The sequence below is a fragment of the Nothobranchius furzeri genome, chromosome 3 (assembly GCF_043380555.1).
Source record: "Nothobranchius furzeri strain GRZ-AD chromosome 3, NfurGRZ-RIMD1, whole genome shotgun sequence".
Taxonomy (NCBI): Eukaryota; Metazoa; Chordata; class Actinopteri; order Cyprinodontiformes; family Nothobranchiidae; genus Nothobranchius; species Nothobranchius furzeri.
In genome coordinates, this window is record NC_091743.1 from 77,279,695 (window position 1) to 77,305,978 (window position 26,284).

General features: G+C 43.6%; 1 protein-coding gene across 4 annotated transcripts in view; it reads left to right on the top strand.

Moving 5' to 3' along the window:
• The window catches only part of LOC107384847 (E3 ubiquitin-protein ligase RNF123), a 117,302-nt gene that overhangs the window by 61,090 nt on the left and 29,928 nt on the right, over positions 1 to 26,284 (top strand). For all 4 annotated transcript variants that reach the window (XM_070549550.1, XM_070549549.1, XM_015958320.3 and 1 more), the window contains 9 exons: positions 898 to 972; positions 3,551 to 3,638; positions 3,832 to 3,919; positions 4,252 to 4,336; positions 7,254 to 7,393; positions 11,288 to 11,344; positions 11,422 to 11,553; positions 14,657 to 14,732; positions 15,424 to 15,508. In XM_070549550.1, the coding sequence (XP_070405651.1) occupies positions 898 to 972; positions 3,551 to 3,638; positions 3,832 to 3,919; positions 4,252 to 4,336; positions 7,254 to 7,393; positions 11,288 to 11,344; positions 11,422 to 11,553; positions 14,657 to 14,732; positions 15,424 to 15,508 (826 nt within the window). The remainder of the gene's footprint in view (positions 1 to 897; positions 973 to 3,550; positions 3,639 to 3,831; positions 3,920 to 4,251; positions 4,337 to 7,253; positions 7,394 to 11,287; positions 11,345 to 11,421; positions 11,554 to 14,656; positions 14,733 to 15,423; positions 15,509 to 26,284) is intronic.

The following is a 26,284-nucleotide window of genomic DNA, read 5'->3' on the forward strand; positions in this document are numbered from 1 at the left end:
ATTGATTTAATTCATTTTAACGTATTTAAAGTTAGAAACACCAAGTTTATTACTCAACACACAAGTTAATTAACCAGACATTTATGACACGCACTGGAATCTGTGGTAAATGGTGCCACTGGACCTTCCGACCACCACCAGCAAGCAAGGCGGGTTAAGTGTGTAGCCCAGGGACACAAGAGCAGCATTCTCTGGTGAGAGCCAGGATCGAACCTGCAACCTTTCGATTACTAGACAACCTGCTCTACCTCCTGAGCTACTGCTGTCCTCTACAGAATCTACTGCACCTTCTCTGAGCTGCCCTAACAATCATCATCATCATCAGCTGATCAAAGTAACGCGTTTCAGTTTGGTGTGTAACCGGCTGCCTCTCCAGCCTTCTGCATGTCTTTCGTTGGGATTTCTTTAGAGGATCACTGTTTGTGCTTCCTCCAGGTGACTTCAAATGTTTGTTCAAATCCTACAGAAAACACTCCAGGTGACATGCCTAAGAACATTAATTTGTTCCAGCTGTTGTTTCTGCAACCTGCTACCACGTGTTTCTTTTATTTTTATATATTTTTATTTTATATTTTAAAATTTAAACCCTGTGTAAATAACTAATATGACCTCACAGTCATTGATGTGACTCCACCCCCCAATATCACTTGATTGATGCTGCTGTGAATCATGTTTGTCATGTTAACAACTTGGGTTCTGCCATTAGCAGGATTGCAGAGTCACACACACACACACACACACACACACACACACACACACACACACACACACACACACACACACACACACACACACACACACCTGTGTGTGTGCACGTGTCTATCCTTGCGTGGATGTTATCGTGCAATCAGCTCTTCTTGCTGATATGAATTAACTTCTTTTTTGTTTTCTTGTCAGGCTACGAGGATACGCTGACTCAGCTTGCCACCATCCTCGCCAAACACTTTGCAGACCCACGTATTGTAGGAACAGGTAACACACACACACACACACACACACACACACACACACACACACACACACACACACACACACACACACACACACACACACTCTTTTATTGTTTAAGTTTTATTTTGAAGGCCACTACAGCAGTCAGAAGGGTTAGGGTTAGTTTTTAGAAGAAAATGAATGGTAGTCCTTGAGCTGATAAGTTATTTCTGATCCCGTTTGATATTTCCAAAATAAAAGCCTGCTAATAGAATGCACTTTAAATTAAAAGCCTGTTGATAAAAACATTACATAATAAAAGCACCAAAGTAATTGTTTCCAAATTAATTTTTCTAAATGAATCAGAATCGGAAGGCTTTATTGCCATACGTGCGAGAATAACAACATTAGCAGCTGTACTTGGTGCAAGAAAAAATAAATCCATCTATCCATTATCTGAACCCGCTTGTCCATGCAGGATCGCAGGGGGGGGGCTGGTGTCTATCTCCAGCAGTCATTGAGCAAACAGGCGGGGTACACCCTGGACAGGTTGCCAGTCCATTGCAGGGCAAGGACGTTGGGGTGCCTAAGCCTAACCACCTCAGCCCGGATCACACTGTGCGATTTTTGTCCGTCGCACAGGAAACAAAATGTTTGGTGCTTGTTGATGACTTGGGGTGTTTCTCAATGTCAAGGCGCCTGGTGTCTTGCGAGGCCAGGCGCCTTGCTTCCAAGGACACTGTCCTTCCTTGGTCAAAGAAAATGGTTAAATGGAACAGACTTGCATCACATGACCGCGGCTTCCACGGCGGTCAAGTAACGTCACGTGACACGGGAGATAACGTTATATTTTATATGTACTTGTTTCATTATAAATATATAACGAGCCTTTTACTTTTTAAATTGTGTATATGTTCATTAAATTAAAAATTTAAGTGAGTTACTACCCACTAACCACCGAAGCTGCAACTACTAAGCAACTGACCAACAATAGATAACTTATTTGGATCTAAAAAAAACATTTGAAATTAGCTGACTTACTTTTAAACTTGAAAATTGTCCCCGAAGTAGCTTCTGGCTTCTCATCCAATATATGTAATCTTTTTTTTAACTACCTTTTTTACCTTGTCTACCCAGCTGAAGCAGCGTTTAGTTTTTATGTCTTTCTGTTTTATTAATTATTTTCTACTAAGTTTTTGTTTCATCATTGGCTTTCCATACAGGCCTTGGCGGCCATTACGCGTGTTTTGAACGTGCGTTATTTTTTTGCCCACTTTAGCATCAAAATGATTGTCTTGAACGTGTGTTGGAGGATGTAACCCGTTTTTAGAATGTGCACATTTTTGATCCATTTGGCTTGCCATAGTTTCGCGTCCATGTTGCCTCCTATCTGTGTTCAGGTCATATGGACGTTTAAATCTGCTGTTTGTTGAGTCTGTTTTTGTTTCACCTGCTGTGGTTTCCCTCTGTAATCAGAGCGGTCGCTGCGTTTGCCTCTTTAAATTATTTTCAGCATTTTTTACTTTATAATTCTGTAATTAAAATTATGTCTTTAATTTCTTTCAGCTGCAACAGAACATTGATGTCCTTTCTGTCTGCTGTGTTTGTGTGTGCGTGTTGTTGATGTATCCAGGAGGCTGTAACTGTTTATCGTGATCAGGCTGCAGTAATCGATCATCCAGCACTTATCAGAGACTGGTTTCAGGCTCTCCTGCTGCACCAATAACTTCTAACAACAAATAAACCATTACAAACTGAAGCAGAGCATCCTGAGATTGTCACCTGCTAAACAAACATGTTAAACATGAGAATGAAACCAGAACAAAGGCGCTGGGAGTGCTGCTGAAGCACCACAAAGCCTGAGTCGCTGCAGCTGGTGAACACTTCACCATGAGTTACTGTTTCTGTTCAGATGAGACGAGACAGGAAATCACCCGAACTCTAAAAGTGTCTGATTTCCTGCTATAAGCATTTGATCCACTTACAGAAATAGTTTGTGGGAAAAACAGAAATAGAAAGTTATTTTCAACTATGTTGAACACACACACACACACACACACACACACACACACACACACACACACACACACACACACACACACACACACACACACACACACACACACACACACACACACACACAGAGTGATAGGTGAGAAATATTGTTATTCATTTGCATGATGCAGATTTTAGGTTTAAAACTTGTTTCTTAAATAATGAAAACAAAGTTCAGTGAAGGTTTGGAACCAGATGGATCCCGATCTGCTCCTGAACGGGTTCCTAAATATTTTTCCATGTTGAAGACCGATTCTGAGGAATGATGTGAAGGAGAGTTTAGTCTGCTGGTTCGAGTCACCTGGCCGAGCTACAGAGTCTCTTAGAGTTAAAAAAAAGTTCTCCCTTCTGAGCTTTAAATTACATGAGTCATTATGTTCATGACCGGATAGATTGATGCAGGAGAAACTAATTCATCATGTCAGAACCTCCTGATGTCCTCCAGGTAGGAGCAGCAGAAGTCTCCTGTAGGGTTTACATCATCATGGTTGGTCCTTTTAAGTTCAGGATTCCTTCCCTGGTTTGACTTCACTGTATCCAAACTTTTGTTTGCTTGTGTCCTCAGATATCAAAGACTCTTTGATGCAGGCATTGGCCAGCTATGTCTGTTACCCACAATCCCTCAGGGCAGTGGAGAGGATCCCAGAGGAGCAGTGAGTTTTCTTTGTCCTTCTCTCAGACTCATAATGAGGAGCTGTGGGTGGTCTGACTCAGAGCTGATGTTTGTCTCAGGGTTTGCGTTAGTCATCCAAGGCATGGTAATCTTGAAGCATTAGTTGGAACAGGCTCTGGTTCAGACCCAAGTGTGCTCTACCTGCTGGGATCAGTGTTGATGTTTGCTTTCAGACGAGTGGCCATGATGAGAAACCTGCTGGCTCCATATGAGCAGAGACCCTGGGCTCAGACTAACTGGATTCTGGTCCGACTGTGGAGGGTGAGTGGGACATCTGTCCGGGTCTGCAGCTGTGTACTATTGTGGAATTTACATTAGGATAGGCGGGGCTTATCGAAACTAAAAGTTATTTTTCAGTTTGAAAGAATGCCTCATAAAAATAAAAAATTATATCTTCACTGTGCCAACAGTAATCACACACACACACACACACACACACACACACACACACACACACACACACACACACACACACACACACACACACACACACACACACACACACACACACACACACACACACACACACACACACACACACACACACACACACACACTTCTGCTGATGTCTCAAACATCTCTCGGTTCTACAGGGTTGTGGTTTTGGATACAGATACACTCGTCTTCCTCACCTGCTGAAGACCAAACCGGAGGACGCCAACCTGCCGAGCCTTCAGAGTAGGTGTTGTTTTGTGTCCGTGTGACTCTGTTGTCTCCACATGATGAAAAGATTTGAATGACTGATCATCTGACCTCCTCTCTGGAGGCTGTGGTGCTAGGTTCTTCCTCAGAAGTAGTTTAAATCCAACAACAGTAATTGTTTATGTTTACTTTCAGCGTCAGTTAAGATTCATTCCTGCTTTTCAAATGGCAGAAAACATTTCCCACATTGTGACATTTTCTCTGGTTTGTTGAAGAGGGACTTGGTGTCTTCGACCCTCAAGTTCTAGATTAAACCTCCTGTCGTAAATAAGGTGGTTGTTTTCTTTTACTGGTTTCTGTTCCTACTGTCAGTGTGATCAGCTGCTTCCTGACACGCAGAAAGGGTTTAGAGCACTTGTGTCAGACACAAGACCCACGAGCCAGATGCGGCCCGCGGAGCATTTTTATGTGGCCCGCGAGATAAATATCAAAAATATATAAAAACTGACACGCTTGCCGATATAACCGCAAAGACTACAACTCCCATGATGCTTTGCGGCCTTAGCGCAGAGCCAAAGTGCCCCCTTCTTTGTGTTTTTTCCAGCGTCTGCTGCCGCCGGTGTCTGCAGCTCCGCTGTCTCGGACAAACTAAACACTCCTCTCACTCAGCGCCGAGTTTACTCAGCTATTTGCCGACGCTGGAAGTCCAGAAACTGAGATTTTAACTGCTCAGTAATGTGTTCACGACTGAAAGAGAAAGTTTTCCAACTAACCTCCAGACAGAGCTGATATAACTCCAGCGAGCAGCGACACGCTCAAATCAGCAAGACTCTGTGGCTGCTGTAGTTGTTATTTTTCCTCCCCGACACACAACAACGTGGTCAAGCTGCTCAGACATGTTCATCAGCACAAACCTATGTGAGCACCTGTTGTCATCTAATGTTGTCATTATTATGATGAAGATGAACAAAACAACAGGGGTCTCCTCCTCAGCTCAGGTCAGCCCCATGATGCAGGTATCTGGCTGGAACAGGTGAGCATCACAGTAAACCAGTGGAGCAAACTGAGCTTTAAATATGTTGGTTTTATGCTCTTTTTCTGCTCCAAAACATGAAAGTTAACAGGTGAGATGTTGCATTTTCATTTAAGATAAAATGATATTTTTATTTTGTTGTTGGCCCGTGAGAAAAGATTTAACCTACAGTAAACAGGAAGTGGAAAGGCTGCAGATAGAGGAGTAGAATAGAAAATCCCTTTATTGTTCCTCAGTGGGGAAAGCTAGATGTCACAGCAGCGATGACACTTATTACAGGAGAAAAAATGAGAAGAAAAAAGAAGAAAAATGAATAAACAACAAGAAAACATAAATCCTGAATAGATTTTAAAAATGCTGAATATACCACAGGTAATGAATACCACTGATGTGTTTTATTTAACATTGACTTGCTCATGTGGTTATTCCACATTCAGTGTTAATGCAGAAATAAGTTTGTTTCCAAATTAAAAAGTTCAAAGTTGCATATATGTTGATAAAGAAAATGTGCAAATTTGCCGTCACTTTTTCAAAAAATATTAAGTTTGGCCCTCGACTTCGTCCCAGAGTTTCATTTCGGCCCCGTGTGAATTTGAGTTTGACACCCCTGGTTTAGAGTGTGCTGGTGTCTAACAGGCTGACAGAGAAGAAATGCTGTGTTTGAAATTATCTTTTCTCCACCGTCAGAACCTTTTTCTGATACGAGATGTTTTTATTGTTTTTGAAGTTTGTTCTACTTTATGCTTTTTGCTGGAATTTCCATAAATAAAATGAGGCCATGACGGTCCATCTGCAGGATTATTTTTACCGCAGCTCTGCTCTGATTTTCAGCTTTAATCGAGTGTGAGCATGTGTGTGTGTCAGGTGTGCTAGACACACACACACACACATCATCGAGTCGTTTCTGCATGCTAAGTGACCTTCATCTGTGTGCTTCTCGTCTGCATGCTGTTCAGGAGATCTTTCCATTGCTAGTTTCCAAAGTAAGTTCTGTTGTGTTCACGTTCCAGCTGTGCTGTCTGTCCTGCTTCCTGCTCAGAGGTCAGATGTTGGTGCATGTGGTGCATTTTCAGTAGCGATAAACACGGATCAATAACCGAAGCTGGAGACGCAGTGTTGGCCAGCTCCTTCTCACATCGATGTTCTGTCAGCGGGGATTAAACCTGAGATTTAGGATTCAGATTTATGTAGAAAGCGTCTTTATGTCGACGCAATCAGCAAAGTGACTCCGAAAGATCAATACGCCAGAAATGTGTTGAGTTCAGCTTCTTGTGACCAGCAGATCGGACAGGAAGTGGTGTTTCTGGTGGAGTTGACACAGAAAATGACAGAGTTACTGAGATCATTTTAATTCCCTGGAGGTTAATAATAAGAGTCTTCAAAGCAGTGATGCTTCAGAGATGAAATGATTCAGAGCAGTTTTACTCAGATGATTTATAATCTGTGTGGAGGTTTGTGAATTGAGAGGAAATGATGATAGGGATTAAAATTTAAGACCCATTCCTGCAGGACCAGTTAGCGTAGTGCGTGAAGAGCAGAAACAGAAGCTCTGACCTCTGAGTTGGTGTCTTCATGGTGATGAAGATTGTTTTCTTCAGAGCCCCCTGCCCCAGCTTAGCCTCAACCTTCATGGTCTGATTGTCTTTCAGCTTTTCTTCTCCTCTCCTTTACTTCCTCCTCCTCCATCCTTTCATTTCCTTTTTGTTTGGTTTTATTTACTTTTTCAGAATGACGTGACACGGTTCCTTCTCAGTCTGGTCCTAACATAATCGATGCATTTCAAACAAAAGTTCAGATGTAGCTCTCAGACCAGCTCAGATATGCAGATCTTCATCTTTTCCAGCTCCAGATGCTTCCTGAGTCTGATCTCTGACCATCTTTTACCCCCCTGACCTGTTCTCTGTCGCCTGATTGGTCCAGAGCCGTGCCCATCATTGCTGCTGCAGAGACACATGGCGGAGCTGCTCAGAATGGACAAAGACATGGCGGCATCTTTCCTCAACAGCGTCCTGAACCAACTCAACTGGGCTTTCTCAGAGTTTATCGGGATGATTCAGGAGGTGAGATGAATGTCGTATTGCTGTTTCATCACTCAGAGAACAGCTACTTTTTGTCTGAGAAAAAGTTAGTAATAACATAAAATAGCAGATTTTATCCACAACGCAGAAATAAAACTCAACAAAATGCCACAAGAAAAGCATTATGATGTAAAGCCTGTTTCTTATCAGTGTGTCGGGGAAAGAGGAAACTTAACATTTGGTGTGTCGTCATGGCAACATGTTAGAAGAAGGAAAAAGGGGGGCTAACGAGCAACTCCCGAGGGTCTCCAGACACCGAGTCAAAGAATTGCTATTATCAAAGTTACATTTCTATTTGTGACAAACGGAAACCCAGTCGGCGCTCTGCAGACATACGAGGAGCCTGAGAGGACTGAAAGATCTAAACCTCTGATCTGCCTCTCCATCCTGGACCTGGCTTTTCTGCAGCCAACATTTAATAATTGCCTTTTTGCATGCAACCAGGATTATTTTCAGTAAGTACGAGTCTCGTTTGTTTATATCCTCAGGGATTTTCCCAAGGTACATGGTGCTAAAGGAGAAGTCCACAGTTCCTCCAAGCACCTCCACCACCATTTCACGGATCTCCTCCCAAAAAGTCTTTAGCTTAGGACATGACCAGAAGATATGGGAGCAACCTGCGGCGATCTCCCCGCACTCCCTCCAGCACGAAGCGCATGAACCACTTATTTTGGATTCCTGCTTTGGCGAAATAAAGAATCTAAATTCTTCCATCCAAAATCTCGCCACATTTTATACAATTTGCCTATGGTGCCTCTTATGATCTTATCCCCATATGCATCCATGAATATTTGAATCACCCCACTGGTTGCGTCTGCATCGGCCATTCTAATTTCCCTCCAGAAGAAGCTCCGAACCTGTAAGTAACGGTAGAAATCTTCCCTGCTGATCTCATAAAACCGACACATGTCCTCAAAACTGAGCAGTTCCCCATGCTTAACTATCTTGCAGATTGCAGTGACACCATGCCTGGACCACTCCCTAAATTTATGGTCCATCTGTGCCGGAACGAAGTCCGGGAGATACCACGGCCAACCCAGAAATCCCACTTCCTTATAAAGACAGATTTTTTTTAATCACCTCAGCCCATTTTTTCAGAGAGAAATTTGCACAGAAATTTTGCATTTGGTATTTCTGTGGCAGACTCTCCAGAGACCCCAGGACAGGCTGTATTGGGAAGTCCATTAGGGAAAGCTCAATGTCCTTCCATTTTGCCTTGTACTTAGTTAGAGCTACACCAGAACACTAGAGGTCTGATCTGGGCCGCCAAGTAATAATCCTCAAAGCATGGCAAGGCTGTACCCCCCCTTTCCCCAGGCAGCTGCAATATCTCACTCTCGGCCTTTTATTGCTCCATATGAATCTTGAACAATGCATGTCCCATTCCCTGAATTGTTTTGCTGGGACCTCAACAGGAAGTGCTGCAAATAACTATAATAGTTTTGGGAGAATATTTGTCTTTATCGCTCTAACTCTGCTGCCCAGATCGAGGGGGAGCAGACCCCACCTCTCCAGATCCTCATACATTTTCTTGGTCACCCGAGTATAATTAACTTCATGTAACAATGCTGGGTCTTTTGTCAGTGGGATGCCCAAATACTCCATTTGTGATTGATGCCAGCTGAATCTGTATCTAGCAACCAGATGACTTGAGGGATCAAAAAGAAAGTCAAGATTTGAGTTTTTTGATTGTTCAGTCTAACCAGACAGTCTGCCATATTCTTCCAAAATTTCCATAAGCAATGGGATCCCCTCTTCTGGGTTTCCCAACGTTACCAACACATCGTCTGCATACAAACAAATTTTATTTTCCACTTTCCCTGTTGTAACCCCCTCTAATCGAGTCTCTTCCCTGATGCATTGAGCCAACGGTTCAATAAAAACATTAAAAAGCAGTGGGCTTAACGGGCAGCCCTGCCTACAGCACCGTTGTAATGTTATCCGATTTGAGAGGCTTCCATTAATTTTGTTCCTTGCTGTTGGAGACAGATAAGTCATTCTTACTCATTGAATTAACTTATCACATAGCCCAAATCTCTTCAGTACGTTAAATAGAAATTCCCACCCAACCGTATCATATGCCTTTTCTGCATCAAGCCCAATGAGAACTGTTACGTTTTTTTCTTTAGTATCTGGTCAATAATATGAATGGTCCTTCTGATATTATCGTGCGTTTGTCTATTACCTATGAAGTCTGTTTGATCCTCCCCTATCAGCATGGGCATCAATATGCTTAGTCTTTTAGCCAAAATCACAGCAAAGAATTTATAGTCCATATTTAGCACGCTAATTGGTCTATATCTTTTGGGGTCCGTTTTATCGTTCCCTGCTTTTGGTATAACAGAGATATAAGCTTCACGCCTTGATGGTGGGAGCGCCCCCCACACACACTCAGAGTGTAGTTGAAAGAGGCCTTCAGTAGTGGGATTAAATGTCCCCTCATCTGCCTATACCACTCTGGTGGGAATCCGGGCTTTAAAAGTTTTAAGTCTGGAGATCCCAATGTTAATTTCTTCCTCTGATATTTCTCTAACGAGGTCTTCATTGTGCTGCTTACCTATAGATGGTAGACCTAAGCTGGACAAGAAATTCCTAATCGTATACTCGTCTACTTTATTTGGCTGCGCGTATAGCTCTGAGTAATATTCTTCAAATGCTCTCTGAATTTCTTCGAGTTTATTAGTTATTCTATTTGTTTTTAAGTTGCGCACTTTATGAATAGTGTTTTCCTGTTGTTGTTTCCTAAGCCTCCATGATAGTAGCCTGGCAGCTTTGGGTCCTGCCTCATACCACCTTTGTCTATTATATTTACATATTTTTTCAATTTCCTCTTTTAAGATTTTGTCAATCTCCTGCTTGACCGGTCTCATCTGCTCCAATACCCGGGGGCACCTTGTGACGGCGTGCAGCTGTTCCAACTTTTTAAAAATTTCCTGCAAGTCTGCTAGCTGCTTTGCTTTCACCTTCTTTAGGATTGCACATTTTGCTATAATTTTACCCCTAAGGTATGCTTTTGCCGCATCTCATACGATTGTGGGATTAACTGTCCCATTATCATTGAGCTCTAAGTACATTTTTGACTCCAGTCCCATTTCTTTTTTAAATGACTCGTTATTTAACAGACCTGTGTTAAGCCTCCATAGGGTGTTTTTGGGGCTCATTTTAAATCCAATCTTCATAGTTAGTCCTGAGTGATCAGATAAATCTTTCTGTCTGATTACACAGTCCTTCACTCTGTGGAGGTCTTTACTAAAGGTAAAAAAGTAATCAATCCTCGAGTGCATATCATGTCTTGCTGAATAAAATGTAAATTTGTGCTACTTTTTGTGTAAATACCTCCATGTATCAATACGCCCCAACTCGGATAACATTTTTTTTTACTTGTTTCTCTAATTTAGTCCCCTTGCGGTTGACATGCAGGCCATGTGTCTGACAAAGACCGACATATCGAGGCTGGAAAAACGTTCATTTTCATCTGTTGTACGATTAATTGGTTTATTGATTATCGTCCCAGTCCTAAATGAAACTAAACCAGCGTTTTTCAACCAGCATAAAGAACATATAAATGTACACACACACACACACACACACAACACGCACGCACGCACGCACGCACACACACACACACACACACACACACAATCAAGTAATTATGATGCACCAGTTAACCCAACATTCATATTTTAGTAAGAATTGTAAATAAATTTAGCCCCCCCCCCGAAACTTTAAGCTTCAGAAAAGTTACCTTTAACGTGAGTTGGGGGGGGGGGGGGGGGGGGGGGGGGGTTCCTGGTCAAGAACCACTGCCTTAGATCATGTTTGAGGTATAAAGTGAAATGTTCTGGGTTGGAAACCCACTTCTTGGCCTGGTTTCAGATCCAGCAGGCCGCAGAGCGACCTGAGAGGAACTTTGTGGACACCCGTCAGCTGAAGGTAATCACATAATACCAGAATAATGGTTCTGGTTCTGCTGGAGTGTTTCCTCATTAATTGTGTGAACCTGTACACAGGTGTGTGCGACCTGCTTTGACCTGTCTGTCAGCTTGTTGCGGGTTCTGGAGATGACCGTCACTCTGGTACCGGATATCTTCCTGGACTGGTCGCGTCCATCAGCAGAGCTGCTGCTGCGACGACTTGCTCAGGTAACATTAACTCTTGGATCACTTAAGGTACCAGAACAGATCAGAATTCTGATGGTACCACCGCTGAGAACTCCTGATTCAGTCCAGAACCCCTGATCAGGATCAAGATTATTTTAAAGACCAAGTTCACACATTTGCAGTGGTCTCTAGTAAATGAATGCCTTATGAGGAGATCTCTGTGGGGAAAAAGCTCTGGCGCTCCTGTTTCAGGAAGTAGAAATGAGCCAGAGCAGAGGGGAGCTTGCCCATGCAAACTCTAAATACATAAGAGCAACCGGACTCAGCACAAGAGCAATAGAACAGAGAAAAGAGTGAGAAAAAAACAAACCGAAGACACACAAGAGCAGCGAAACAAGAAGCAGAAAGTACAACGAAGAAATCAGCCATAACCGATCACTACACAAGGGAAACCCACATAATGGACTGGGACGTAACAAGGATCATAACTACCGAACAACAAAAATATAAAAGATGGATTAAGGAAGCTATAGAAATACAGAGACATGGACACGGAACCATGAACAGAGATGATGGGTTCTACACGTTAGATCATGCATGGGACTGTGTCATCGACGAGGAGAGCGAGGGCAGCTGAGGTCCACATCATTATTTGCTTCCTGTGGATAAATGTACAAGTGACGCCACCAACATCGACACCGCTCTGAAGATGGCTATAAAAAGTAGCCGAAACGGTCGCAAAATGTTTATGTTTATGTTTATGTGCTTAGCAGACGCTTTTACCCAAAGCGACTTACAATTTTTTTTTTTCAAAACAAGGCTGAACGACATTCTTCTTGCAACTAATGGCGGAAGGTCTGTGTTACTAGTTTTGCTGGATTTGACAGCAGCCTTTAATACAGTAGACCATTAGGTGCTGTTTCATTGTTTTGAGCACTACTTGGGAATCACTGGTCTGGCTCTGAATTGGCTTGGGTCCTATCTTTCTAATAGAATGGTGTGTCCAGATGGGTGGTTTCTCGTCTGAATTCTCCCATCTCCCCTGGGGTGTGCCGCAGGGTTCAATACTGGGTCCCCTGCTGTTTTGTGTGTATATTCTGCCTTTGGGTGTCCTACGGAAACACGGTAATTATTTTCACCTGTATGCTGATGACTGCCAACTGTACTTTCCTTTGGATGATGCTGGTGGTCGACCAGTCTTGAAGGTTTTAGATAGTTTGTGTTAGGTCAAAGCATGGATGACAGAAATTTTCCTGTGCCTCAATGAGGGGAAGACCGAAGCAGTGCTCTTCAGTCCCAGGAGCCACACTGATACCTCCATGGTGGACTGTGGTGAATTAAACCCCCATTAGAAGGACTATGTTGTTAATTTGGAACTATGTTGTTAATTTGGTAGTGAAGATGGACAGACTTCTGTTTTAGGGGTCACATGAATGGGGTGGTAGCTTCCTCCTTTAACCATTTAAGACGCTTGGCCAAGGTTAAACCATTTTTGTCCAGATGCGATCTTGAAACTGTTGTGCATGTGCTCATAAATTCACGTCTGGACTATTGCAACTCCATCCTGTTCGGAGTGATCCATGGTGCCTTAGCCCATTTGCGACATGTCCAAAATGCTGCTGGGAGATGTTTGTCATGCTATGCCCATATTGGCAGCTCTACATTGGCTACGTGTTTCTTTTAGGATTCGGTTTAAAGTTCTTTTTCTGGTTTTTAAATCTCTAAATGGTTTGGCTCCAGCATATCTGGCAGACACACTGCACTCGTATGTTCCCACGGGCACTCCTTTCAGAGGCCTTGTCCTTGCTCGTGGTCTCCCGATCTCGGCTGAAGGTGCGGGGTGATAGAGCCTTTTCAATACAGCTCCAAAACTATGGAATGAGCTTCCATCAAACATTCAGCAGTCCTCTTCTGTACCAGTTCTTAAATCTAAGCTGAAGACCCATTTTTATGAACTGGCTTTTAAATCTGTGAGTTACTGTGAGTGGTGTGTTTCTTTTTTTAGTCTAATTTTGAATGTTTTTATTTGGTAGTGTTTTATTCACCTTTAGTGGATTTTATGTGTTATGTTTTTATCTGTGTCTGTGAAGCACTTTAGTGTCAGGTAAGTGTTTTGTAAGGTGCTATATAAATAAAGGTCGTGTTGAGTTGAATCGAGAAGGTAAAGAACAACCTTTTTTTCTGTGTGTTAAAAAATCCCAAGCAAGGCAAATCATATACTGAAGTGTATGCCGGTAAAGGTTATGTCTAAATGGAGAAAATGTCCGCGGCTGGGAGTTCCTTCGGTTATAAAAGTGTTACGGTGTTGTTTACAGCAAGCGGTGGTCGGGAGAAGGGGTGTTTGAGCTCAGCGAACCGAACCACGGAGCAGCACACCGCTCCTCTTGTTAGCTAATTGTGTTATTTTTGCTGTCGTTACAGCCGGTATGATCATCTTGATGTTCTAGCAGTGCTCTTGTGAAGAGAAACCTTCAGGTGTTCCACCTTGATCAATCAGTCTAATGAAAACTCTAATTACGCCTGAAAACAGTTCTTACCTTTAGTCTACCTTCAGAGTAATACATTTTAATTTTTTACTTCCTGATATTTGGACATCTCTCCTCTGATTGGCTAACAACAACACGACTCCACCACTCACTCTGCAACGTTGATGTTTTACCTTCACTAATAACACAAGCCTAGAGAAGTTCTGCTGTGTGGTGGAGTTGCAAATGCTAACAGTTAGCTTCTACTAGCTGAGACATTCTCTGCTGTTTCCTGGACGCTAAACTAACAACAGCCTTCCCCGTCGTGAGTCCAGATGGATGAGTCCATGAATGTTAACTGACAGTGTGACATAGATCTGTCAGGATTTTCTAATCCTAGAGTTTCACCGTCTGTTTTCTATCAGAAGTTAATGCAGGAGGTAGGTGTAGGAGACTATTTTCATGTTCAGCCTGCATGAAACACTCAGAATGACCGATCATATTCAAAAAAAGTAATAAAGGGTTTCTCAGTGAACATGGTCTTTAAAAGATGTCTGGCTGCTGGGAAGGATCATATAAAGAGATGAGGAACCAGGGGTTCTGGACTGGTTCTACACCTTTGGAGGACTTTTTGTGGTCATTGCTGGTAGTATAAATGAAAACTTTTTTTTTGTCTGCAGCTGCTGAACCAGGTGTTAAACAGAGTCACAGCTGAGAAAAACCTTTTTGATCGCGTCGTCAACCTGAGACTGCCAGGTACACACACACACACACAAACACACAAACACACACACACACACACACACACACACACACACACACACACACACACACACACACACACACACACACACACACACACACACACACACACACACACATCAGCTGGTGTTTCAGGCTGGATTGGATCTAATTATTATAACGTTATGTTCTGGTCGTCTGCAGCAGCTCCTGATCTTTTCCTTGATAGAAGCTGCAGCTGTGAAAACGTCACATTCTAATTGAGTCTGAGCTTGTTTTCAGTTTGTGTTGATGGTTCTGTTTAATTAAAGCTCATTAGAGACGTCAGTCAGGCGTTTTACTGCAGACTCAAGTCAAATGGAACAGCCTATGGATTTTAATCTGCAGCTGATTCGTCTCGGTCCTGGTGAGCGTGGACCGAGACGAACGAGTCGAGCAGCCTCATGTTCTGAGTTCCAGCTCTAGAAACTGTTCTGTTTAAATCTTGGTTTGTGTTTTCCTGCCTTTGCCTTTTTGTACCCGAATCACCTGACAGGTGTTACTCATCAAATCAACAACAGTTAATGTCTCAAAACTGGGTCAGAACCAGAGTCCAAAAAACTAAAGGAAACCAAAAAAAGACGTTTAGATCAGAGCTCAAACATTTAGGTTCCATCATCTTCTGATTCATCTTTCTGAAATGTGTGTGTGCACGTGCACGTTTCAGGTCTGGAGAGTGTGGACCACTACCCGATCCTGGTGGCTGTTACAGGAATCCTGGTCCAAATCCTGGTGGATGGAGAAAAACAGGGGTGAGTTTCTTCATTTCTCTAACTGGTTAAACTTAACTCTGTCTGTGTAAAATGGTTTTAACTGAGTTAAACTGGTATAACTGGTTAAACTTAACTCTGTCTGTGTAAAATGGTTTTAACTGAGTTAAACTGGTATAACTGGTTAAACTTAACTCTGTCTGTGTAAAATGGTTTTAACTGAGTTAAACTGGTATAACTGGTTAAACTTAACTCTGTCTGTGTAAAATGGTTTTAACTGAGTTAAACTGGTATAACTGGTTAAACTTAACTCTGTCTGTGTAAAATGGTTTTAACTGGAGTTAAACTGGTATAACTGGTTAAACTTAACTCTGTCTGTGTAAAATGGTTTTAACTAAGTTAAACTGGTATAACTGGTTAAACTTAACTCTGTCTGTGTAAAATGGTTTTAACTAAGTTAAACTGGTATAACTGGTTAAACTTAACTCTGTCTGTGTAAAATGGTTTTAACTGAGTTAAACTGGTATAACTGGTTAAACTTAACTCTGTCTGTGTAAAATGGTTTTAACTGGAGTTAAACTGGTATAACTGGTTAAACTTAACTCGGTCTTTGTAAAATAGTTTTAACTGGAGTTGAACTGCTGTTCAACTGGTTCAAGTTTGAGATGGGGTCAAAGACCCCCCATCACCTGGAGGAGACGAGATGATATGATGTTTCAGAGCAATGCTCCAAGGTTTTTCCTCAAACTGATCACAGATCAGCTGGAATTAATTTAAACAAACCGAATTCTTAAATATGTGTTGGAAAATATTTGTACTGATCAACAATCAGACTGACACAGTGGTTCTGATCCACCTACTCCCACAATGAACAACAAACAAGAATAATCGTCATGTTACGGTAAGCCAGCCTTTATGGGATCATCGGTATCCCTAATGACCCCGTCTCTGTGTTGGGTCTGACCTGAGATCAGCTCTGAGGGCCTTTTGTAGCTCTAATTAACACGTCTGTTCCTGTGGTGACCAGAAACCTTGAATCCCAGCAACCCAGGAACAATTACATGGTAAAGGTCTGCAGATGTTCGGTGTGGGAGTGGGGTTATAGCAAGTCCTCAAGTCACAGAGACACGAACAGAACTTCTGTTGATCTTCTGTGGCTCAAAATAAAACAACTGAAGAACTTAGTTCATCTTCTGAAGCAGCAAATCAGCTCACAGCAAACATACCTCAATGGGAATCATTAGATATTTATCAGCAGGAACCAAAGTTCAGAGAAGACAACGCCAGACCCATCTTAGACCCTCAGAACCTCCTCAGTCCCTCAGACCCGCTTCAGGGCCTCTGATCCATGCCCCATTAATGCAGATCCAGGGATTTATGTCTTTTTAAAATCTTATTCATTCCAGACTATGAAGGTCAGTTCCATGCAGGATGTTCTCCATGAGCTGTCCTGCTGGCTGATGATGGATGGTATAAAATCTAAAAACTAAACACAACCGGATCAACTCGTTTGTCTGACTGGAGGCTGGCGTTAGAACACTGAACCACCCTGATCACAGAAGAGAAGCTTCATTATTCAAGTTGCTGCTCCTGGTATCAGATTCCAGCCTGTTTAGTATTCCACTGTGGGATCAGAGCGGATCGATGGTGCACCTCAGCAGCTTTAATTTAGCTTATCTGTGTTGCCGCTCGCAGCAGGAGCTGCAGGTTCAGAGGAAAGTCACAGACTGACCTCTGTGAAAATGCTGAAGTTCTGGTTTCTGTCATGATGTTTCACCTCTGAGGAAAAGAAGGGTAAACTAAAATCAGCTGATTGGTCTATCTTATCTTGGTGAAAGTTCCCAGTCATCCAGGTCATTGTAATGCCCTTCTAACTGGTCTTCCAGCCTATACTGTGAGACCTCTTCAACAAGGAGTGGACAGTAGAGAGGGGGACGGGTGCAGGCAAGGTGCTAGTTAAGAAGATGCTCTCTGAAGAGCAGGGTCTTCAGGAGTTTCTTGAAAATTGAAAAGGAAGCCGCTGTTCTGGTAGTGCTTGGTAGGTCATTCCACATTTGTGGAACAATGCATGAGAAGAGTCTGGATTGTCCTGAGCGTGGTGTGGGCACTGCTAGCCGACGATCCTGTGATGACCGGAGTGGCCGGGCCGAGACGTAAGCCTTTGCAAGAGGATTCAGGTAGATGGAAGCCATACCATCTCGGACTTTGTATGCTAGTGTTAGCAATTTGAATTTGATGTGTGCTGCTAGCGGTAGCCAGTGGAGCCCAATGAACAGAGGGGTGACGTGTGCTCTTTGTGGCTGATTCAAGACCAGACGCGCCGCTGTGTTCTGGACCATTTGAAGAGGTCTCACAGTACAGCCTGGAAGACCAGTTAGAAGGGCATTGCAGTAATCGAGGCGGGAGATGACAGTAGATTGCACCAGGAGCTGGGTGACATGTTGTGTTAGGTATGGTCTGATCTTTCGTGTTATACAACGCAAAGCGGCATGAACGAGCAACAGAGGCAACATGATCTTTAAAGCTCAGGTGTTCATCAATCACAACACCTAGATTTCGAACTGCCTTTGAAGGAGCCAGAGATAGGAAGTCATTTTGGATTGAGATATTGTGCTGTATGGATGGTTTTGCTGGGATGACAAGTAGATCAGTTTTAGAGAGGTTGAGTTGGAGATGGTGGGATTTCATCCATTTTAATATGTCAGAAAGACAGTTTGATATTCGTGCAGAGACAGTGTGGTCGTCCGGTGGAAATGACAAATAGAGCTGGGTGTCGTCTGCATAGCAGTGGTAGGAGAAGCCATGTGATCGAATGATCTCACCCAGTGAGGTGGTGTATATGGCAAAGAGAAGAGGTCCTAGTATAGAGCCCTGGGGGACTCCTGTGGCAAGATGGTGCACGGTAGAGGATTGTCCAAGCCAAGATACACTGAATGATCGTCCTGTGAGGTACGATTCAAACCAGGCGTGTGCTTTCTCTGTGATGCCCATGCTAGAGAGTGTGGACAAAAGGAAGCCATGGTTGACAGTGTCAAATGCAGCCGATAAGTCGAGCAGGATAAGCACTGAGGATTTTCCTGTCGCTCTAGCTTCTTTTAAGGATTCAGTCACTGCTAACAGAGCAGTTTCAGTGGAGTGGCCCTTTTTGAACCCAGACTGGTAAGGGTCAAGCAGACAGTTTTGTGAGAGGTATTCTGTGATCTGCTTGAAAACCACCCTTTCAATGATTTTGGACAGAAAAGGGAGGAGAGAGATAGGTCGGTAGTTCTCCACATGATTTGGAGGAAGAGATGGTTTTTTTTTAGCAGCGGTTTAACCTGAGCATGCTTGAGAGAGGTGGGAAATGTACCGGATGTCAGTGATGCGTTGATCGCATGTGACTGCTGCGGCTACTGTAGGAGCAATAGCTTGGAGCAGCTTAGTCGGAATGGGGTCAAGTGGGCATGTAGTAGGGCGGCTGCACGTGAGAAGCTTGGACACACAGTTCTCAGTGAGAGGGGAAAAAGAGGAAAATGAAGCAGTAGGGCCTGAGATGGTTGGGCTTGAAGGAGTTTGTAGTAACGAATGTTCAGGAGTGGCCAGTTGAGTAGACTGTTTGCATATAGCTGCCACTTTGTCAGTGAAAAATGAGGCAAAGGTGTCAGCTGATAGATTGTTGGTAGGAGGTGAAGAAGGAGGGGTGAGCAGAGTTTTGAATGTTGAAAATAGTTTCTGAGAGTCAGTAGAGCTGAGAATTTTTTCAGTGTAGAAAGCTTTCTTTGCATCAGTGATGCTGGCTGAGAATGAGGACAGTAATTCATGAAATTTTAATTGATCACCAGGATCTTTTGTTTTGCGCCATTTCCGTTCCGCAGCTCTAAGATTGGTGTGTAGAGACCGGAGGGTATCATTTAGCCAAGGGTGCGACTGAGAGGATTTAGCAGGTCTAGTGGCTAAAGGACACAAGTCGTTAAGACAAGAGCAGAGTGTGGAGCAGAGAGACTCGGTGGCTTCATTCACTTCATAAGCAGAGAATGTGCTGGGAGATGGAAGAGTGGAGGCAACAAGAGAGGAGAAGTAGTTGGGTGCCAGATTGTGGAGGTTGCGGCGGAATGAGACCACTGGGGAGGAAGCAGTGGACCTCCCATGTAAAGTCGTGCTGAAATGGATGAAGTAATGATCCGAAAGATGCAGCGGTGTGACAGAGATTGTGTCTATGGCACAGTTTCTGGTGAAAATGAGGTCAAGTGCTTTTCCAGCTTTGTGAATTGGAGGACTTTGTACTAGTTTTAAATCAAATGATGACATTAGTGATAGGAAGCCTGATGAGCTGGGATTGTCCAGGTGAATATTCATGTCTCCAAGGACCATTGTGGGACAGTCGTGCTCAGGAATGGAGGAGAGCAGGGTGTCGAGTTCATCAAGAAAGTCTCTGAGTTGACCTGGTTGTCGATATATGACAACCAAAAGGAATTTTTTTGGTACAGTTACCTGGATGGCATGGTATTCAAAGGAGTTGTATTTAGTGATGGGTAGCAACTGACTGTATATCCATTTGTTGGAAATTAACATGCCCGTTCCACCACCTCTCCATGATTCGTCATGCTGCCTCACCGCCACCTACGACTGACTGGAAATTGGTTGTTGTTGTTATTGTTAGCCTCAAGGGCAACATGCCGATCAATCAATCAATCAATCAATCATCAATCAATCAATCAATCAATCAATCAATCAATCAATCAATCCTTTATTAATCCCAGAGGGAAAATAGATTTTCAGTACACACAATTCAGAGATCAGACATACATGGGCAAGACAAATGACAAGAATTGGTGACTGTGGTCATTCGCAACCTGAGTCGCGCTACCTTAATAGAGATAAGGGGGTTACATGAGGATTGGTTCAGGTGGAGAGAAAAAAGGCACTTCACAGTTACCCTCCCACCAGGAAGGCAGCTTTGCTCTGCAAATAAACACCTCAACAAATATGCAACAGACTTCAGACAACACAACATAACTTGAGACTCCAATAGGAAGGCAGGGGGTGGGCTGGGATCCTGTTTCCCCTAGGGCTGTCGCGGTTGAGGAATTCCCCCTGCGGTGATTCAGGGTGGCTTAATATTGCGGTGTGCGATATTATTGCAGCACTTTTTTTATTGCATTACTATCTAAACATAATGTTTACACATTTAAAAAAGGTGAAAAATTGCGGTGCCTTTTTTGAAAACACTTTACTGAATGCAGATCAAAGGGCAGTAACAACACAGATCGCAGTAACGTTTGTTTCTCCGACAGTCGGAGTCTGACTGAACTTAAAAACAACAAAATTCAGGAGAAGGTTAAACTTTTAAATGCAAATTTGGCTGCAGCATCTAACAAATAAGAAACAAGTCCCCATTTTGTTTAGTTGTTTAAAATCAAGCATATAAAATTACATGTACCGGGCGCGGGGCACTATCATTTGACTTTCACTTTCACGCACACAAATGACGGTGATTTATAGCTCGGCCACGTCCATGTTACCCACAAGGAAAACCAGCATGTTAACCATATACGGTTTGAGAGAGGATCTGAGAGGGGTGGCAACATTTCCAGCAACACTGAAAACCCTCTCGGATGGTGCGCTCGTTGCACTAACGCACACGTACTTGCGTGCGACTGGCGAGCAAAGGGAATCTCTCCCGGTTGTTGCTCCACCATGTCAGGGGGGTTTCTTTAGGGTGGATGCATTCCTCCTGCAGGTAGCGAGTGAGCTCCAGCTCGGCTCAAACTCTCTTCGGGACGGCTGTAGAAGTTCAGTAATCGCGATGGCCCATGATGCAGCGCGGTGGGTTTCTTCATATTGCGATATTTCATTTTTGCGGTTACCGTGACAGCCCTAGTTTCCCCCAGCGAGAGCAGCCATCTACAGCGCTTATCTACTGTACAGTCACAGGTGGGAGGGAGATCTTGGGAGAAGCGAAGAGCACATTGACTCCTGCAGATTGATGACGTCGCCAGGCTGAAGTCCACCAATCTGAAGGGGGGGGGGGGGGGGGGGGTCGGGTTTTCACAGCATCTGTCTGCATTCCTTTGTGGGGGTTTGTTGCTTTCCGCTCAAGGCTACCAGGGCGTCAGATTCTGATAACAAGAATTTGTTTGGGTGAGGCTGAGATAATTTTCCTCTCTGCCTTCAGTCTTTAAACTGATCATTCCAGTCCTTCAGTGAAGCCAATTTTGGGTTTTTAATCCTGTCCATACCGTCCGGTGACTCTCCGAGATGACATCCATTTTGCGCACTAATACCGGTATCGCAGCTAGAACATTGTCCAGCTTACGATTCACCTCGAGTCACGTCCCAGTCTGAGAAGTCTCCACACGGATGGTGCTTTCCATGGGTGCGGGTCGCCCTCCAATTGCTCCCGTCTTCCCAAATTTCCAGAAAACCAGATATCCTCCCACTCCTATCAGGAGAAATCCAGTGATCATCAGGCCGAATATCCACACGTCTTCGATATCTTCAATGGACAGCTGGCTGAGGCAAATGATCTTCCACTCTTTCCAGGAATCCTGCATATATCCCACCGGGTGTGTCCCCTGTGGACATGTGGGAGCCCCCTGCTCCGTTATTATCACTTGTAAGTCGCTTTGGACAAAAGCGTCTGCTAAATACATAAACATAATCAGAAAAAACCAAAGAAGTCTAGTTGCCTTCATCTGAACCCTTTCTGATTGGACTAATTATTGTTTAGTCAGAAGGTTTTTAATCAGTCAGGTTTCTGTTAATGGGATTATTGTTGGTCGATTCAGGGTAGGGGTGGGCAATATAAACGTCCGTCTCAGCTCCTGTTTTAAGCTGTAGATTACTGATCCACTTCAGCCGTCTTCCTTCACTATGGGGCGACAGTGGCACAGGAGTTGAGTGCTCGCCCCGCAATCGGAAGGTTGCAGGTTCGAGCCCCACTCAGTCTGTCGCTGTCGTTGTGTCCTTGGGCAAGACACTTAACCCACGTTGCCTGCTGGTGGTGGTCGGAGGGACCGGTGGCGCCAGTGCTCGGCAGCCTCGCCTCTGTCAGTGCGCCTCAGGGCAGCTGTGGCTACATTGTAGCTCATCCCCACCAGTGTGTGAATGTGTGTGAATGGGTGAATGACTGATTGTGTTGTAAAGCGCCTTGGGGGGTTCCAGGACTCTAGAAGGCGCTATATCAAATACAGGCCATTTACCATTTACCATTTTATTTAAAAAACAATAAGTCCTTTGTGGCACGCTACATTCAGGACTTGGAAAAAACATTCGTCTTTGTCCCGATTAGAGCAATTGTAATTACTGTAGACTGCCTAGAATGTCAGCATTTTAACGCCCAGTCACCAAAGTAAATAGGGTTTTGTGCAGCACCGGCTACTCCCTCACCCCCATCTGCCTTTGGTGATGAAGATGCAATGTCATGTGTAACCCAGCAATCGACCCCTTGATGTGTGACATCACACGCTCCAGATCCCACCCCCAGCTTCTGGCTGGGGAACAAGAAGAGGGTGAATTCCTGTTGACCACCATTAAATCTGCCAATTAAAGTCATGGTTAACACATGCAACACTGTAGGCTGCACAAGTAGACTAAAGGACAGGTTTCCAGCTGCTGAAATAAGCTGAAGGCAATGGTTAACAGCCATGAAGAGAGTTTATCTCGTCTCATGACAGTATCCACATGTCCAGACACAAACAAGTTGGTCATTTAATGACTTTTAGCCGGTTAAATTAGATTATTTTTATATAATTACACAAAACATGTTCTGAGCGGGCAGCCTTCAGTTTCATTGGTTTGGTGTTTACTGAGCTTGCCAGGTATGACAAATTCATAAAATGTATTTATTGTGTGGTTATGCACTACTACCCGGATGTAAACAATGACATTTAAGGGGTCTATAGATGCTCAAACAACGGTTTCCTGTCGTAAAACCTTTGTAATGTGTACATGTAGACAGAGACGTCTGTGTGGGACGACTGAGAGAAACAGCCGTGTCCCAGTTCCTGCAGACGGTGTGAGTTCGGACTCACTGTTGAGTCTGACAGCTCTGTGTCCAGCTGACAGACGCACTGCGTCCATTTGAGTCTCAGTGTTAATAAACTGCTCCTTTAAGAGCTGATCATGTGATGTCTGATGTGTGGAAGGAAATGATCTGTTAGAAACGTCGTGTTTGTACAGATGTAGGTAAGAGCGTGTGAGTCTGCAGGTGAGACTCCTGTCAGGTTTTATTTTGGTTCAGAGTCAAAACTGAGCTGCTCAGACACTTTCATCTCTCTCTGCCCTGTTCATGTCATCTCTCATTTATCTGATCAACCTGCGGTCGTTTCATACATCCAGAGCGTTTATTGGCCACCTTTTTGTTTTCTTTTTAGACACTGTTAGGTATATTTTAACCAAAAGAACGCACACCAGAGAAGTTTGGTTGATTTTATGCACTGCAGCGGAGAGCCGAAAGCATGATCAGAACATTGCCTTCCAACTCTGCCTTCTGCTTCCACTCCAGCACTTTTATTTAGAGAGAGAAAATGAGGACAAAGGCCTATTCATCATAGCCTGCCCTATGCTAACTAGTAACAACATTGCTTCTGAGCTAGAACTGGCCAATAACAACATAACTTCTACCTAAGGCGGGACCTACTAAAAGGAAGTCTTAAGTTACAGTAGTGGCTGCTGAAGGCCAAAAACTGATGACTCATTCAGCCTGTTGCCAGGCAGACTATTTCTACTAATCCCCACAACATACCAGAGGTTGACTGAAAGGAAAAAAACAGTCCTGACTAACATTTGATTACTTGAAAAGGAACATTAAAAGAGTAATACATTAAAAATCCCTGACAGACACCAAATGAATAGACGGGTTCTGGTGCAACTGGGTTTTCAACTATTCGCCTCCCCTCCGTTCATCAGCAGGCATCAGCATTCAGAATCAGTTTTTAGTTGAAACATCTGGAACTGCAGCAACATTTATTTATTCTCATGATCCTGTTGTGAGAAGATGTGTCAGTCTGGGTCCTGCATGAAAGGACCAAATTTTCCTGAATCTTGTGAAGAAAAAAATACCTGAAAGCCGTGGAAACGGACTGTCCCTGGACCAGCCACAGCTGATCAGGAGTCAGTGCCTCCGAGGTTGGTCGGAGAGATTTTATCTTTTAGTTAGTGAAACTGCAGCTGTTGGCATCTGGTCCTGAAGCCCCTCTCAGGTTTGCTCACCTGGTCCAAACGGCTTCTGCATTGGGCTGAACCGGACTGGACAGCATCAGAGACGTGTTCGAGAAAGGTTCTATCTCCAGGTTTATTAAGAGAACCAACCTCTGGTGTCTCCTCTCTCTCCTCCAGCTGAATCGGATCATTTTGCTCTCCGATCCGATTCCACAGACGTTCTGTAGTGGTAATCTGACAGATTTCATCCCAGATTCATTTCATGTTGAGAGCGGGTTAATCTCTCCGTCCTTCTCTTAGTCCCCCGTCAGCAGAGGAGGATTAAGGTGTACCGGGGCCCATAGGCTACACTTGTTCGGGACCAAAAATGCTTGGTCCAAGCGAAATATTCTTATCCATCTTGTTAAGTCTTATCTGCAGATACTTATTTTAATCAGGGCTGTAAACAACTAAAAATGTGAATCTAATTAATCATAGGGTATTTGTGAATCAACCATGATTCAGTCATGATTAATGAAATATGACTGAAAAAGTACAAGTTCCATATGACCTCTGAATGCAAAACCTCGTTCTGACAGGTGTCTCACCACAGCAATCACTCTCCGCAGCACCTCTCTCCAATAAGTACGCTTGCTGCCAAACTGTTGTTAGAGTGCCTGATCGATACACCCAGCATCAGCAGCACACCGCTAGAGATAAATCATCGTTGCATTCCTGTGGCATTTTGACCCTTCATGTTCTGACAAACGTACACCAGCATTTTTCCAGTCGCTGTATCCAGAGACTAATGCGTTTACTTGAACATGACTCCCAGTTCCAAATAACTTGCACGCAAAACAAATGACTGTTCATTTGAATGGAGAGTAGAGCAGCCATTCATGTTTCACACTTTCTCCTTGGCTAATTTTCTAAAAAGCATAGACTTAGAAAAGTACCATTTTTGATGTTTGTGTTGTCTCTCAGATGCAGCAACATCAGCGTCTCTATTGCGGCAAACATCCGGCCCCATTTTAATCCAATATTTTCTGGTGTTTTCATCCATTTCACTCCAGCAGCCAGGATCCGGGTTTAAGTTAGCATTCACCATCAGCGTCACCTGGCTAGGACCTTCTGCCGGGCTCCCATCAGAAACTACTTGAAGCAGGTCTGCCTCTGCCCCCGAGTGGACAGTATCAGCTTCTCTGTGACTGCTCGTTCCCTCCTTTGAGCTAGCATCATGAACCTCTGCTGCTCCAGCTAGCATAGCTCGGTTGCCTTCATCGTGAACGTCTTGCTTTTCTAACCTGCTGTTGGGTCGAGCAGCAGGTTTAAAATATCCTGTTAATATTGGGATTTTCTGCCGAAGATTTTGGTGCTTTTGTTCTTAGATTCTCTCCATTTTTCTTTTCTGAGCACCGCTCTCATATTTTCTTTTTGGCATTTTTTTCATTTTCTCTCGTTAAGTGCAGCAGCCTATGATACATGAATATGACGTGTCACGTGACACGTAACTTAACTCAAGACTGTGTCACTTATGATTTTAACGACCAATACAGTTGAAGAATATTCTTGCATGTAAATTTAAATAAAATCATATATTTTTAGCTGGCCATTGGGGGCCCCAGAACACACAGGGCCCCTAGGCTTAAGCCATATCAAGCCTGTGCATTAATCCGGGCCTGCCCGTCAGGACTAATA